The sequence below is a fragment of the Acinonyx jubatus genome, chromosome E1 (assembly GCF_027475565.1).
Source record: "Acinonyx jubatus isolate Ajub_Pintada_27869175 chromosome E1, VMU_Ajub_asm_v1.0, whole genome shotgun sequence".
In the NCBI taxonomy this organism is placed as follows: Eukaryota; Metazoa; Chordata; class Mammalia; order Carnivora; family Felidae; genus Acinonyx; species Acinonyx jubatus.
The window spans coordinates 19,035,913-19,050,467 of NC_069397.1; the positions used below are offsets into that span (position 1 = coordinate 19,035,913).

General features: G+C 45.9%; 1 protein-coding gene across 1 annotated transcript in view; it reads left to right on the forward strand.

Moving 5' to 3' along the window:
* Positions 1–14,555, forward strand: part of RAB11FIP4 (RAB11 family interacting protein 4) — a 123,280-nt gene that overhangs the window by 27,133 nt on the left and 81,592 nt on the right. Inside the window, exon 2 of the mRNA XM_053212825.1 lies at positions 14,451–14,538. Within this exon, the coding sequence (XP_053068800.1) occupies positions 14,451–14,538 (88 nt within the window). The remainder of the gene's footprint in view (positions 1–14,450; positions 14,539–14,555) is intronic.

Consider the following 14,555-nt stretch of genomic DNA (forward strand, 5'->3'; position numbering starts at 1 on the left):
AGAGCTCATCCTTTTTCATGACTGAGTAATATTCCATTGTGTGTATATGTGTGTGTGTGTGTGTGTGTGTGTATGTGTGTGTGTACATATATACATATGTTGCCACGTCTTCTTTATCCATTCATCTATCAGCAGACACTTACGTTGCTTCCGTATATTAGCTACTGTAACAAATGCTTCCATGAACACAGGGGTGCATGTATCTTTTCAAATTAGTGTTTTCGTTTTCTTTGGGTAAATACTCAGTAGTGTAATTACTGGATCGTATGGTAATTCTATTTTTAATGTTTTGGGGAACCTCCGTCTACTGTTTTCCACAGTGGTTGCACCAACTACATTCATGCCAGTAGCACACAAGGGTTCGTTTTTCTCCACATCCTCACCAACACTTGTTATTTCCTTTTTTATTTTAGTCATTCTTACAGGTGTGAGGTGGTATCTCATTGTGGGTTTGATTTGCATTTTCCCGGTGATGAGTGATGTTGAGCATCTTTTCGTGTGTCTGTGGGCCATCTGTCTTCTTTGGGAAAATCTCTAGGCAGGTCCTCTGCCCATTTTAATTGGATTGTTTGGTTTTTAGCTGTTGACTTGCATAAGTTCTTTATATATTTTGGATATTAACTCCTTATCATATGTATCATTTGCAAATATCTTATCCCATTCTGTAGGTTGGCCTTTCGTTTTGCCAGTGGTTTCCTTTGCTGCACAGAAGCTTTTTATTTTGATGTAGTCCCAATGGTTTATTTTTGCTTTTGTTTCCCTTGCCTCAGGAGCCATATCTAGAAAAACATTGCTACATTTGATGTCAGAGAGATTACAGCTTATGTTTTCTTCTAGGTCTCACATTTAGGTGTTTAATCCATTTGGAATTTATGTTTGTGCATGGTGTAAGAAAGTGGTCCAGTTTCATTATTCAGCATGTAGCTGTCCAGTTTTCCCAACATTTATGAAGAGGCTTTCTTTTCCCCATTGCATATTCTTGCCTCCTTTGTCACAGATTAATTGGCCATATAAACATGGGTTTATTTCTAGGCTCTCTCTTCCATTCCATTGACCTATGAGTCCTTTGTGCCAATACCATACTATTTTGAACCCTAGCTTTGTAGTATATCTTGAGATTTGGGATTGTTATACCTCCTGCATTGTTCTTCTTTCTCAAAATTGCTTTGGCTATTTGGGGTCTTTTATGATGCCATGTAAATTTCAGTGTTCTAGTTCTGTGAAAACTGCGGTTGGTATTTTGATAGGGATTGCATAGAATCTGTAGATTGCTTTGGGCAGTATGGACATTTTACCAATATTAATTCTTCTCATCTGTGAGCATGGAATATCTTTCCATTTGTGTCATCTTCAAGATCTTTCTTGTTTTCAAGTTTATTTTGGGAGAGACAGACACAGTGCAAGTGGGGTGGGGGCCGAGGGAGAGGGAGAATCCCAGCAGGCTCCACACATGGTCAGGGAAGAGCCTGACATGGGGCTCAAACTCAGGAACCGTGACATCATGACCTGAGCTGAAATCAAGAGTCGGGTGCTTAACTGACTGAACTACACCAGCTCCCCATCTTCAGTATCTTTCATCAGTGTTTTATAGTTTTCCAAGTACGGGTCTTTCACCTCCTTGGTTAAGTTTTTTCCTAGGTATTTTATTCTTTTTGGTGCAATTGTAAATGGAATTACTTCTTTTTTTTTTTTTAATTTTTTTTTTAACGTTTATTTATTTTTGAGAGAGACAGAGATGGAATGCAAGTGGGTTAGGGGCAGAGAGAGAGGGAGACACAGAATCCGAAGCAGGTTCCAGGCTCTGAGCTGTCAGCACAGAGCCCGACGCGGGGCTCGAACCCACGAGCCGTGAGATCATGACCTGAGCCGAAGTCGGTCGCTCAACCGACTGAGCCATCCAGGCGCCCCTGGAATTACTTCTTAATTTCTCTTTCTGCTACTTCATTATTAGCGTATAAAAATGCAACTGATTTCTAGGTGTTAATTTTGTAGTCTCAACCTTTCTGAATTCATTTGTTCTTTTTTTTTTAATTTTTAAAAATGTTTTATTTATTTTTGAGACAGAGAGAGACAGAGCATGAGCAGGGGAGGGGCAGAGAGAGAGGGAGACACAGAATCTGAAGCAGGCTCCAGGCTCTGAGCTGTCAGCACAGAGCCCGACACGGGGCTCGAACTCACGAACCGTGACATCATGACCTGAGCCAAAGTCAGACGCTCAACCGACTGAGCTACCCAGGCTCCCCTTCATTTGTTAGTTCTAACAGGTTTTCGTGTGTGTGTGGTGGAGCCTTTAGGGTTTTTTATGCATAGTATCATGTCATATGCAAATAGTGACAGTTTAACTTCTTTACCAATATCAGATGCCTTTTCTTTCTTTTTCTTGTCTGATTGCTGTGGCTAGGACTTCCAGTACTATGTTGAATAAAAGTGGTAAGAGTGGACATCCTTGTCTTGTTCCTGATCTTAGAGGAGAAGCTCTCATTTTTCACCATTGATGTTAGCTGTGGGTTTTTTCATTATATGCCCTTTATTATGTTGAAGTATATTCCCTCTAAACTGTGGGGTTGTTTTTTTCTTTACTCATGTTCAGATAACATCAGTGGATTTTCAAATGTTGTACCAGCCTTGGTGGCTAAACCCCACATGTTCTTGGCTGTGTTATATTATTCATAAATACACATACATACATATATGTATATATATTTATACATACACACACATACATATGTATTTGTTGTCTAATATTTTGTTTAGGATCATTGCATCTATGCTCATGAGGGATATTGGTGTTCTTTTCTTATCCAGTTATCCCCCGTTATTCAAAAGTTCACATTACACCACTTCACTTTTACAAAAGACCTACATTTAGGAGCACCTGAGTGGCTCAGTCAGTTAAGTGTCCAACTCTCGATTTCGGCTCAGGTCATGATCTCACCGTTCATGAGTTCTAGGCCTGCATCGGGCTCTGAGCTGACTGCGCAGAACCTGCTTTGGATTCTCTCTCCCTCTCTCTCTCTCTTGCTCTCTGCCCTTCCCATGCTCATACTCTCTCTCTCCCCGCCCGTCTCAAAATAAATAAAATTTAAAAAGAAAGACCTATATTAGTACCTGCTTTTGCTAACTGAAAGAAGTCCAAAGAGGAGTTCCACTTCTAAGAGAAAAGGCAAAAAGTGAAAATCACTTTCAGTGTATTTGCAGCGAACTGTCACAGAGGCTGCGTGCTCCCCAGGCAGCAAGAAGGGCCCCACCAAGCTCTATTCCTAGGAACTACACTCAGCATCTCAGCACCAGCTGCCGGAACTTTGAACTGTGTCTTTGAGCACCCATGCTTTATCTTGATTTATTTCATGCATTTGTTGGGAAGATGTGTCCTAAGGTATCATAAAAGCCTAAGAGAGATTATAGTTTAGGTCTGGGAATGCACAAAAAAATTTCGGTATAAATTAACGGTAATCACTGCTTCTGGACAGCATGTCAGCTAATCATAGGAATGCTCTACTTTTGGAGGGTGGGGGGAAACCTGTGCTGGTTTTGTCTGCTTTTAGTATCAGGGTGATGCTGGCCTCGTTAGATGAGTTGAGAAGTGCCCCCTCCTCTTCTGTTTTCTGGAAGAGATTGTGTAGAATTTATGTATACTTTCTTAAATGTTTGGTGAAATTATTTGGCTTGAAGCTTTCTTTTTTTTGGAAAGATTTAAACTATGAAATTAATTTCTTTCGTAGTTATGGCATACACAAATGACCTCTTTCTTCTTATGTGAATTTTGACAGTTTGTGTCTTTCAAAGCATTGAGCCATTTTATCTAAGTTGTAGAAATTATGTGTACAGCAATGTTCATGGTGGTCCCTTAACCTTTTTAAAAAAGAGCTTCTTTTATTTTATTTATCTATCTATTTATTTATTTATTTATTTATCTATTTATTTTTTAAAAATGTTAATGTTTATTTATTATTGAGAGACAGAGAGAGACAGAGCATGAGCAGGGGAGGGGCAGAGAGAGGAGGAGCCACAGAATCCGAAGCAGGCTCCAGGCTCCAAGCCATCAGCACAGAGCCCGAAGCGAGGCTTGAACCCACAAACCGCAAGATAATAACCCGAACCGATGTCGGACACTCAACCGACAGCGCCACCCAGGTGTCCCTCTTTTATTTTTTTAAAGTTTATTTTTATTTATTTTGAGAGAGGGATAGAAAGCAAACAGGGGAGGGACAGAGAGAGAGGGAGACAGAATCCCAAGCAGGTTCTGTCATGTCAACACAGAGCCCAAGATGGGGCTCAAACTCGCAAATGGTGAGATCATGACCTGAGCCGAAATCAAGAGATGAACACTTAGCCACTGAAATCAAGAATCAGATGCTTAACCAACTGACCCACCCAGGCATCCCAAAAAAGACCTTCTTTTAAAGCAGTTTCAAGTTTATGGCAAAATTGAGAAGGAGGTACAAGATTTCTCAAACGCTCCCTGCCCCCATCTATGTGTAGCCTCTCCCCATTGTCAAGTTCGCTCACTAGAATGGTATTTTTTTTTAATCAATGGTGAACCTACATTGATACATTATAATCACCCAATGTCCATAGTTTACATTAGGCTTCACTCTTGGTGTCATATATTCTACAGATTTGCACAAATATATAATAACTTATGTCCCTCATTATACTATCACATGGAGTATTTCACTGCCCTTAAAGTCCTCTGTACCTATTAACCTTTTAAGTCTGTAAGACTGGTTTGTGATCTGTATCTTCTCTCCCTAGTTTTGTCAGTTTGGCTAGAGATACATCAATTTAATCTTTTGAAAGAACCAGATTTTGGTTTCACTGATTTTCTCTGCTGTTTTAATGTTTTTCAGTTTTTAAATTTCTGCTCTTCATAATTTCTTTCTTTCTTCTTGCTTGGTGTTTGAATTTTATGTTTTATTTTTATTTCGATGGTGTCCAACATTTTTAACTTCCTTTGAGATTTGCTCTTTGACTCATGGATTATTTTGACATGTCATTTGAATTTCCAACATTTGGGAAGATTTTAGATGTCTTTCTGTTGTTGATTTTTAGTTTAATTCCATTACGGTCAGACCATATGATTTGTATGATTTCAGTTCTTTTAAAATTTTTTTTAACGTTTATTTCTTTTTCTTTTTCAACGTTTTATTTATTTTTGGGACAGAGAGAGACAGAGCATGAACGGGGGAGGGGCAGAGAGAGAGGGAGACACAGAATCGGAAACAGGTTCCAGGCTCTGAGCTGTCAGCACAGAGCCCGACGCGGGGCTCGAACTCACGGACCGCGAGATCATGACCTGGCTGAAGTCGGACGCTTAACCGACTGCGCCACCCAGGCGCCCCTCAGTTCTTTTAAATCTGTTAAGTTTTGTTTAATGGATATAATCTATCCTAAGGTATAATCTATCTTGATGAATGTTCTGTGAGCACATGAAAGAAAGTACATTCTTTTATTACTGAGAATGAGTTCTATGTCAATTTGTTTATTTTTTTAATGTGTATTTATTTTTGAGACATAGAGAGACAGAGCATGAACAGGGGAGGGGCAGAGAGAGAGGGAGGCACAGAATCTGAAGCAGGCTCCAGGCTCTGAGCTGTCAGCACAGAGCCAGACACGGGGCTCGAACTCACAGACCATGAGATCATGACCTGAGCCGAAGTTGGACGCTCAATCGACTGAGCCACCCAGGTGCCCCAAGTTCTATATCAACTTATAGGTTAAGCTCGTCAATAGTGTTGTCCACGTCTTTTATATCCTTGTTGTTTTCCCACCTAAGTAACTTTATCGATCCCTGGAATAAAGCATTAAGGTCTCCAATGATAATTGTCAATTTGTCTATTTCTCCTTTCCATTCTATTAGCTTTTGTTTCATGTGTTTTTAAGCTCTGTTGTTAGGTGCGTGCACATTTAGGATTGTTACGTCTCCTTAGTCAGTTGACTCTTTTATGTAATGTTCTTCTTTGGTCACTTTCCTTGTCCAGATTAGATAATTTCTATCATTCTGTCTTCAAGGTCACTAACCATTTTTTTCTCTCATCTCCATTCTGCTATTGATCCCACCCGATAAATTTTTAATATTTGAGTTGCTGTATTTTTCCATTCTAAAATTTCCATTCAATTCTTTCTTATAGCTCCTACTTTTCTGCTGAGAATTTCTATTTTCCCATTTGCTTCAAGAGTGTTCACCTTTCCTTCATGGAACATGGTTAACTGCTTTAAGGTCTTTGTCTTCTAGGGATGCCTGGGTGGCTCAGTCGGTTAAGCATCCGACTCTTGATTTCAGCTCAGGTCATGATCTCACAGTTCATTAGATTGAGCCCCAAGTCAGGCTCTGCATTGACAGCACAGGGGCTGGTATTTACTGACTGTCTTTTCCCTTGTCCATTATTGGGCTTTTCCTGTTTGTTTGTTTTACATGTCAAGTAATTTTCACTTGTGTCCTGGACAAGTTTTAAATATTATATTATGAGACTTTGAGCCCTGTTAAAATACACCAAAATGTATCAACTTGGGGGGTTTTGTTTGTTTTAAATCAGGAAATCAAGGGGTGCCTGGCTGGCTCGGTCAGAACATGCAACTCTTGATCTTGGGGTTGTGAGTTTGAAGTCCATGTTGGGTGTAGAGATTAAAATAAGTGAACTTTAAATAAGTAAATAAATGAAAAGTAAACAAATAAATCAGGAAATCAACCCAGTTAGGTTGAAGTCGCAGATCCCAACCTGCCTCCTGAGCTATGTATAGTTCCAATGTCAGTTCAGTTTTCAAAGCCTTTGAAATACTATTTGGATCCACTTCAAGTGTGTATTCGCCTGGGGCCAGACTGTTCACTGTCTACACTGCAGTTCAGTTCTCAAAGCCTTTGGTATGCTATTAGTTAGTTCCTTGTATGTGTAGCTCAGGAGTGGGTGTAGGACTTCAAACACAACTTTATGGGATCCTCTGCTTGAGCTCTTTCCTTTCTGTGATCACACCCCTCCCACTCTCACAGGTCCCTTTTCCTGGTCCTTTGGTTAGGAATCTGAGGCTTGGGGTGGCTGGGTGGCTCAGTGGGTTAAGTGCCCAACTTCAGCTTAGGTCATGATATCACGGTTCGTGGGTTCCAGCCCCGGATCAGGCTCTCCGCTGTCAGCGCAGAACCCACTTCCGATCCTCTGTCTGTCTCTATCTCTGCCCCTCCTCCCTCCTCAAAAATAAACATTAAAAAAACAAGGCAAGAAATCTGAGGCTTTGGCCTCCCTCTGTAGTTTCATACCTCCCATGACTGGTCTGCCTCTGGGATGAAGTGGTAAGAGGAAAAAGAAATGAATCACAGGAATTTCCTCCACACACTTTGACCACAGGGACCCCTTTCCCTAGGTTCTCATTCCACGGACACAGATTTTTCTTCTCTCTGGGTTTTAGGCGCCTGCCTGGCGGCCGTTGCTGCTGTGAACCCCAACTTTGAGACAGGGTCTTGCCTTGGGGTAGGGCAGGGAGAGGGATTTTTTTTAAAAAAACCACAGCATTGGGGCCCCTGGGTGGCTCAGTCGGTTGAACCACCGACTTCGGCTCAGGTCACGATCTCGCGGTCCGTGAGTTCGAGCCCCGCGTCGGGCTCTGTGCTGACAGCTCGGAGCCTGGGGCCTGTCTCCGATTCTGTGTCTCCCTCTCTCTCTGCCCCTCCCCCGTTCATGCTCTGTCTCTCTCTGTCTCAAAAAGAAATAAACGTTAAAAACAAAAATTAAAAAAAAAAACAAAAACCACAGCATTTCTTCTACTCTCTCTGTCCCCAAAGGACCCCCTTTGCCTGGCCTCTCATTAAACGGGGAGCATTTCTTATGGAGCTCTCCCTGTTCACACCTGCTGTGCAATTCCAGGGTTTGGGCCGCCCGACTCTAGGCTGCAAAGTACACAAAGGAAAAATAAATCCGTAGCTTACTGCCATATCCCTCTTCAAGCTTTTTGTTTCTTTGTTTTTTTGTGGTTGTTTTTCCTTCAAGTTTTAATTTCCCTCCTAATTTGCCTGCTAGTATTTGCTTTTCAGATTCTTCCTATAGTTGCTTTCTGTAACCTGTCCAGCGTTTCCAGCCATAACCAGTGGAAGTGATAGAGTGGAGTGTCCTGGCTCCATCTTAACCAAAACCAGAAGGCTTCCTCGGTTTTTAATCTTGGCATTTAATTTTAAAAATTTAACTCTGTCTCCAGGCCGCATCTGGGACTACTAGTTGGAGGCGTGCTTTAGCAACGCAACGTTTCATGTGACACTTTTCCCTTTAAATATTCACATTCTTGGGCCTGGGTGGCTTAGTCAGTTAAGCAGCTCCCGACTTCGGCTCAGGTCATGATCTCACGGTTTGTGAGTTCGAGCCCTGCGTCGGGCTCTGTGCTGAGAGCTCAGAGCCTGGAGCCTGCTTCAGATTCTGTGCCTCCCCCTCTCTCTACCCTTCCCCCAGCTCACGCTCTGTGTGTGTGTCTCTCTCTCAAAAATAAACATTAAAAAAAATCCCAGTTCTTAAGTAAAGGTTCCCTGTACCCATCACCGTTTTCCTAGGTGAAAAGAGAGCAGAAGACAAATTTATTCACTCTCTGGTCAGAGCCCCCAAACTTGTGATGACAATAATAATAATAGCAGTTTCTATTAGTAGAAATAATAATAATTATTGGCAAAGAACATGAACTTTGGAGCCAAACTGCCTATGTTCAGGTCTCAACTCTGCCTCTTACCAGCTGCGTGACTCAGCCTTTCTGAGCCTCAGTGTTCTCACCTGTATAATGGGAACAATAATAGTCTCTGCTTCTGAGCGGGTTGTAAGGATTCAGTAAATCCATATGAACAGAGTGCTCAGAGTCTGGCATAAAGGAAGAGTCACCAGGCATTTGCTTCATTAGTAATAGTAATTGCTAATACTTACTAGGCATCTCACCAGCTGACTGCCGGTTTATTTCCCTGGTTCAGATGAGGCAGCTGAGGCCTCCGAGAGGCAAATGGCTTGCTTGAGCCCGTCTGGCTGGCAGATCTGGAAATTAGGGAGGCGGGGGCGGCTGGGCACAGGCTCAGAGAGCATCTGGCTGGTGATCAATCAGACGGCGGCGGCAATGAGGTTTTAAACATCGTCTGGTCGGAGCCAGAAGAGATGTGACCCGGGGGGAATGAATGAATGGAAAATCAGCCCAAAGAGAAAGGCAACAGAAATAGAAGGGGAAGCCTGGTAATTGAGTGGCCCCAAAATGGAAAGATCAATATTTTACTGCCAGTGAACAAGCAGTGTCTCTGGCAGCCAGCTCATGGCCCAGCCGTGTGTGGTTCAGTGAGAGCAGCTGCCCCTGCAGGCCCTGACGGGCCCAGGATGCCCTTCTCTTCCGACTAGAAGCCGAGAGGCAGCCCAGGGCAGCCTGGCCGTGGATGGTGTGCACGTCGCACGGGGCGGGGGCAGTGCCTGTGGCCCCGCTTCACCGCAAAGACCACACGTGGGTGGTTATTTGCTGTACTTGCTGTGTGACCTTGAGCAAGTCCTTCCCCTGACTGGGACTTGGCTTCCCTGCCTATAAAATAAAGGGCTGGGTCAGATGAATGCCCCCCCTCCCTGGCCCAGGGGTACATTGGTAAAATGTGGTCTAGTTCCAGGAGGGTTGAGACTCTTGGTGATCAAGGTGACGGGTCCCCAGCCGCAGCAGGTAAGGGCCCTGATACGCAGGAAACCAGTAGACCGCAGAAGCTGATCGTCTGGGGCCAGCAGGACCTGGGTTCAAGGAAGGGTTACTGCCACGGTGACTGTCTAAACGTCTAACCTCTCCTGTCAGTCTCCTCAACTGTAGAATGGGAGGCTGTGATTGTAGCCGTTAAGGTTGTGAGGGTCAGAGATGAGAGCAAGTCGGGCCAGAGTTTGGCACACAGCTGAGCACAGAGTTGCTACAGTTGATGGCAAGCCCTCCATGAACCCAGCAGGAATTACTAATACCTCTCTGCATGAGCCCTGCCACTGTTTATTTAGAAGGTCCTTGAGCCTCCAGTTGTGGTGTTAATATAGTTGGCAGTTTTGTTATAATAATTTACAGTGGTCGCATTTGCTTTCTAAAGGGCCGTACGGCCCGTGGCACACACTCTCCAGGGTCTCTGCTCTTTGATGAGCCCTGTGGGAGTCTCCTACGCCATAGCTCAGGGGTGTTCAGGGACTTTGCGGTGGCCCTCAGGACCTCATCTGTCTGCCTGTCATCAAGCAGCCCCGCACCTCCGCTCCAGGCCGGCTTTCCCTGGAGGCGGTGGGGGTCAGGGGGGCTGGACAGCCTGGCCCCACCAATGTCTCCCAGTCCCAGGGGGCGACGGACACTTGGAATCCGAGTGCACAGCCTGTTGCTTCTCAGGTGGACCTGAGACTGGGGCTCTGCGTCGGCCATTCAACAGTCAGTGACGATCCACCCTTGACTGCATCGGAGATAATTGAGGCATAGCTCCTGACCTTGGAGAGGATTGTGGGGGTGAGTGCGGGGAGGCTGGGAGGTACCGAATGTCCCAGCCCAGCCCCAGTGTTCACAGAGTCCCCACGATGCCAGTGGGGAGAGGGGCAGGAGGGGAGGCGGCGGGATCCTGGCCAGGGTGGTGGGTGCAGGTGACACTGGGCATTGGGATCCCCAGAAGCCACGCCCCTGCCCGATAGTCAGGCTGTCCTTGCAGTGAGGGAAGGGGACAGCTGCAATGCTGAGGACGCTCTGGCCGGGATGGGAGCTGGCAGGAAGCCACCTTCTTCCATCACTGGAATTCCAACATCCTGAGAGGTACCCAGGTTGAGGGGGTCCCGGACAGACCATGTATAGGCCCTGCCCACCCGTCACCCCCAGACTGACGCCCGAGTGCAAAAAGCAGAGTCAGCTGGAATAGAGGTACAAGTGCAGGGCCACCAAGCTCAGGGAGGGAGGAGAGATGCCCGCTGCTCGCTCACCGCTCATCTCCAAAGCCAGCTGGGCGCGTCCCCATGAGGCCAGGCCGCTGGCAGCGACCAGGCCTTCAGACTCCCGCCGCAGCGGCCACCACTGGAAACACGTCCCATGGGCATGCAAGAAACACAGTCCTTAATGGACGGATGAATCCCCACCATGGCTTGGGCTTTGGAGCCTGCGGTGAGTGGTGTGGGCCACGGGCGTTTACAATACCGCCGCTAAGAGTAACCCCTTGCCTGCATGCTGTGTTCTAGGGTTTCCAGAGTGCTTTGATGGAGCCTGCCCGCAACCCAGCCCGAAAGGAGTCTAAACAAAGAGCTCCTCTTTGCCCCACTGTGCTTTAGACACCGAGGGTGATCACTGGGAAGAGAGGGAAGGTGCCTGACGAGAGTGTGGCAGTGTGTGCGCATGCGTGTGTGTGTGTGTGTGTGTGTGTGTGTGTGTGTGTGACCGCGTGTGCGCTTGCCTGAGGCCCCCAGCAGGGTGCCCAGCTTGTAGGAAGCGCCCAGTGAGTGAATGAAGGTTTGCGTGTGCGCTGAGGGGAGGGAGGGACTGCCACTAAGTAACAGGCTGATTTAGAAGCAGGCTTCCAGAAGAAATCTCAAGAAGCTGACTTTCAGTTGCTGGAACTATGGGTGGGGGTGGGGGAGGGGGAGGGGTGCGGGTGGGTGGAGCCTGGCGCTAATTAATTAGAAAAGAGAGTTCTTACGAAGTTGGCCATTGCCAAAAACTAAGGAAATGTACTCGGAGCTCTCGAGTGGGAAGTCACTTGCTCTGGCTGAACACTAAATTAAGACGTCTTTACAGAGAACAATTTGGCAACTGTTGCCAAAAGCCTTTAAAATTTAGATGACTCGGGGCGCCTGGGTCGCTCAGTCGGTTAGGCGGCCGACTTCGGCTCGGGTCATGATCTCGCGGTCCGTGAGTTCGAGCCCCGCGTCAGGCTCTGTGCTGACAGCTCGGAGCCTGGAGCCTGTCTCAGATTCTGTGTCTCCCTCTCTCTCTGCCCCTCCCCCGTTCATGCTCTGTCTTGCTCTGTCTCTCTCTGTCTCAAAAATAAATGTTAAAAAAATAATAATAAATAAATAAATAAATAAATAAATAAAATTTAGATGACTCATAGAACCATTCATATTCGGTTATGCAACAAATGTGTGTGAAGCTTCTAGTATATGCCAGTCATGGTGGGAGCTACCGTGTATGCAGCCGTGATCGAAACAGACATGACCCGTGCCCTTAGGGAGCTTATTTCCTAGAGGGGAAGACACAAAGTAATAAAATTATCGCATAAAATATAATTACAAATTGCAGTAAGTTGTTTGAAGGAAAAGTATAGGGTGCTACAGGCTACTAGAAGGTGGACCCTAATTAGATGGGAGTGGTCAGGAGAGGTTTGTCTCAGGGGGAGACATTTGATAAAGGTACAAACAGTGACCCGAAGGATGAATCAAATCAGGTGATGAATGAAGGGAGGACAAGCATTTGAGACGACATACAGCATGTGCAAAGGCCCCGAGTCAGGAAAGAGTGGTTTGCTTAAGGAGCTGACTGAAAGCCAGTGTGGCTGGAATGCAGTGAGGGATGGAAAGAGTGGGAGGAGATGGGGCTGGAGGGGCCAGATGATATAGGGCCTTGTAGACCACGTTACAGAGTTTCGATTTTATCCTACGGGTAGTGGACAATCACTGGAAGGTTTTTACCAGGGGAGGAGGTGACAGAATCCAGTCGGAGTGGAGGATGAGCGGGAGAGAGTAGATGAATCAGGAAACTTCGGCAGCCAGGAAGGGAGATGATAATGGCTGTGACCCGTGGGACTCCATGGGTGGTGTGGAAAGAAGAAAGTGGCTTTAGGGTATGGCATTTGGGTATGGATTGCATGCGGGTGAGAGGGAGCAGCCCCCGTAATGCTGCAGAAAGGGAGGGAGGACGCGGCCAGGGAGTGGGGTGTTCGAGTGAGTGACATTGGAAGAGGGGCAAGTCCTCGGTGTGGCTGGGGTGGCTCAGGGCCTCGCCCGCTGAGGTGGGATGGGGGAGAAGGCGATGAGGAAGTCAAGGATCTGCAGGGCCAGGGCCTAACTGGTCATCACACAGCTATAGAAACCCCCAAAGATGAATTGTAATGACAAAAAGCAGGAAATAACGAAAATGCCCAACCATTAGGGGTCGTTAAGTCAATTAGGGTGTATCCACCATGCAGCATATCTTATAACCACTAACAACATGGGTGGTACCACAGGGAAGCACGAAAGGGTTTCTTTTTTTTTTTTTAATTTTTTTTTAACGTTTATTTATTTTTGAGACAGAGAGAGACAGAGCATGAACAGGGGAGGGGCAGAGAGAGGGAGACACAGAATCCGAAACAGGCTCCAGGCTCTGAACTGTCAGCACAGAGCCCGATGCAGGGCTCGAACTCACGGACCGCGAGATCGTGACCTGGCTGAAGTCGGACGCTTAACCGACTGAGCCACCTAGGTGCCCCACAAAAGGGTTTCTGATTAAACTGTTAAGCAGGAGAGAACCTTCCAAACGTCAGGAATGGCTGAGTCGTTTGGGCTAAAAAAAAAAAAAACAAAAAAAACCCTTATTAACAGACTTTGTTTTTTAAACATTTTTTATGGAAGTATAAAGTACAAACAGAACAGAAAAGTGTGCCGGCCACAAGCAGACAGCTCAGTGGGTTTTCACTGTGTGGCCAGCATCCAGACCAATAAACAGAAACCCCCTTGGTACCTTCCCCCTCCTACAAAGTGCTGCAAATGCAGCCACTGTCTTGACCGTAATTGGTTTTGCCTTAAATCTTATTTGATCTGTAATTTAAAATTTTCCAAGAATGTATACAAATGTGACATAATTATTTCCTCCTTGTGGACAAAAGGGAATTTGGCCAAGGGTCTCTCAGAACTACAAAAAAAAAAAACCCAAAAAGTGGTTCAAACCATGTGTTTTTTCTTTAAATTTATTTATTTTGAGAGTGGAGGAGGGGCAGAGAGAGAGAGAAATTGAGAGAGAGAGAATCCCAAGCAGGCTCTGTATTGTCAGAAGGGAGCCCAACTCAGGGTTTGAACTCACGAACCATGAGATCATGATTGAGCCAAAGTCAGGCACTTCACTGGCTGAGCCACCCAGCTGCACCCAAACTATGTGTTTTAAAGGGGAAAAAAAGTGGGAAACGGCAGGGTTTGATTCATTCTCTTTTCCGGAGTTTCTGCAGCGAGCTTGTATGATTTTTGTAGGAAAGAAACCATTAAGTTAAAAAAAAAAAATCAGAGCATTCACTCTCCATGTGCCAGTCTTCGTTGGAAGGCTCCTGGTGCTGTCTGTGGACCTCAAGAGAATCAAGTGGCCCGGCTGCCGTCGGGGGGTTGGCGCTGATCCAGGGTGAGGGGTGGAGGCCTAGGAAGGGACATCTAATCCCCTTGGCTCAGGTGACAAGCCCTCCCTCCATTCCAGCCTCCCCAGCCACCCTCACCCCAGCTCCGTGAACCCCATGGGGCGTCTCTGGAGACCTCACATCTGTCCCTCCTTCCTTCTCACAGGTGGAAAAACTTGTCAAATATTTGGATCCCAACGACCTCGGGAGAATCAACTTCAAGGACTTTTGCCGAGGGGTGTTCGCCATGAAAGGTGAGACCTTTGGGTCC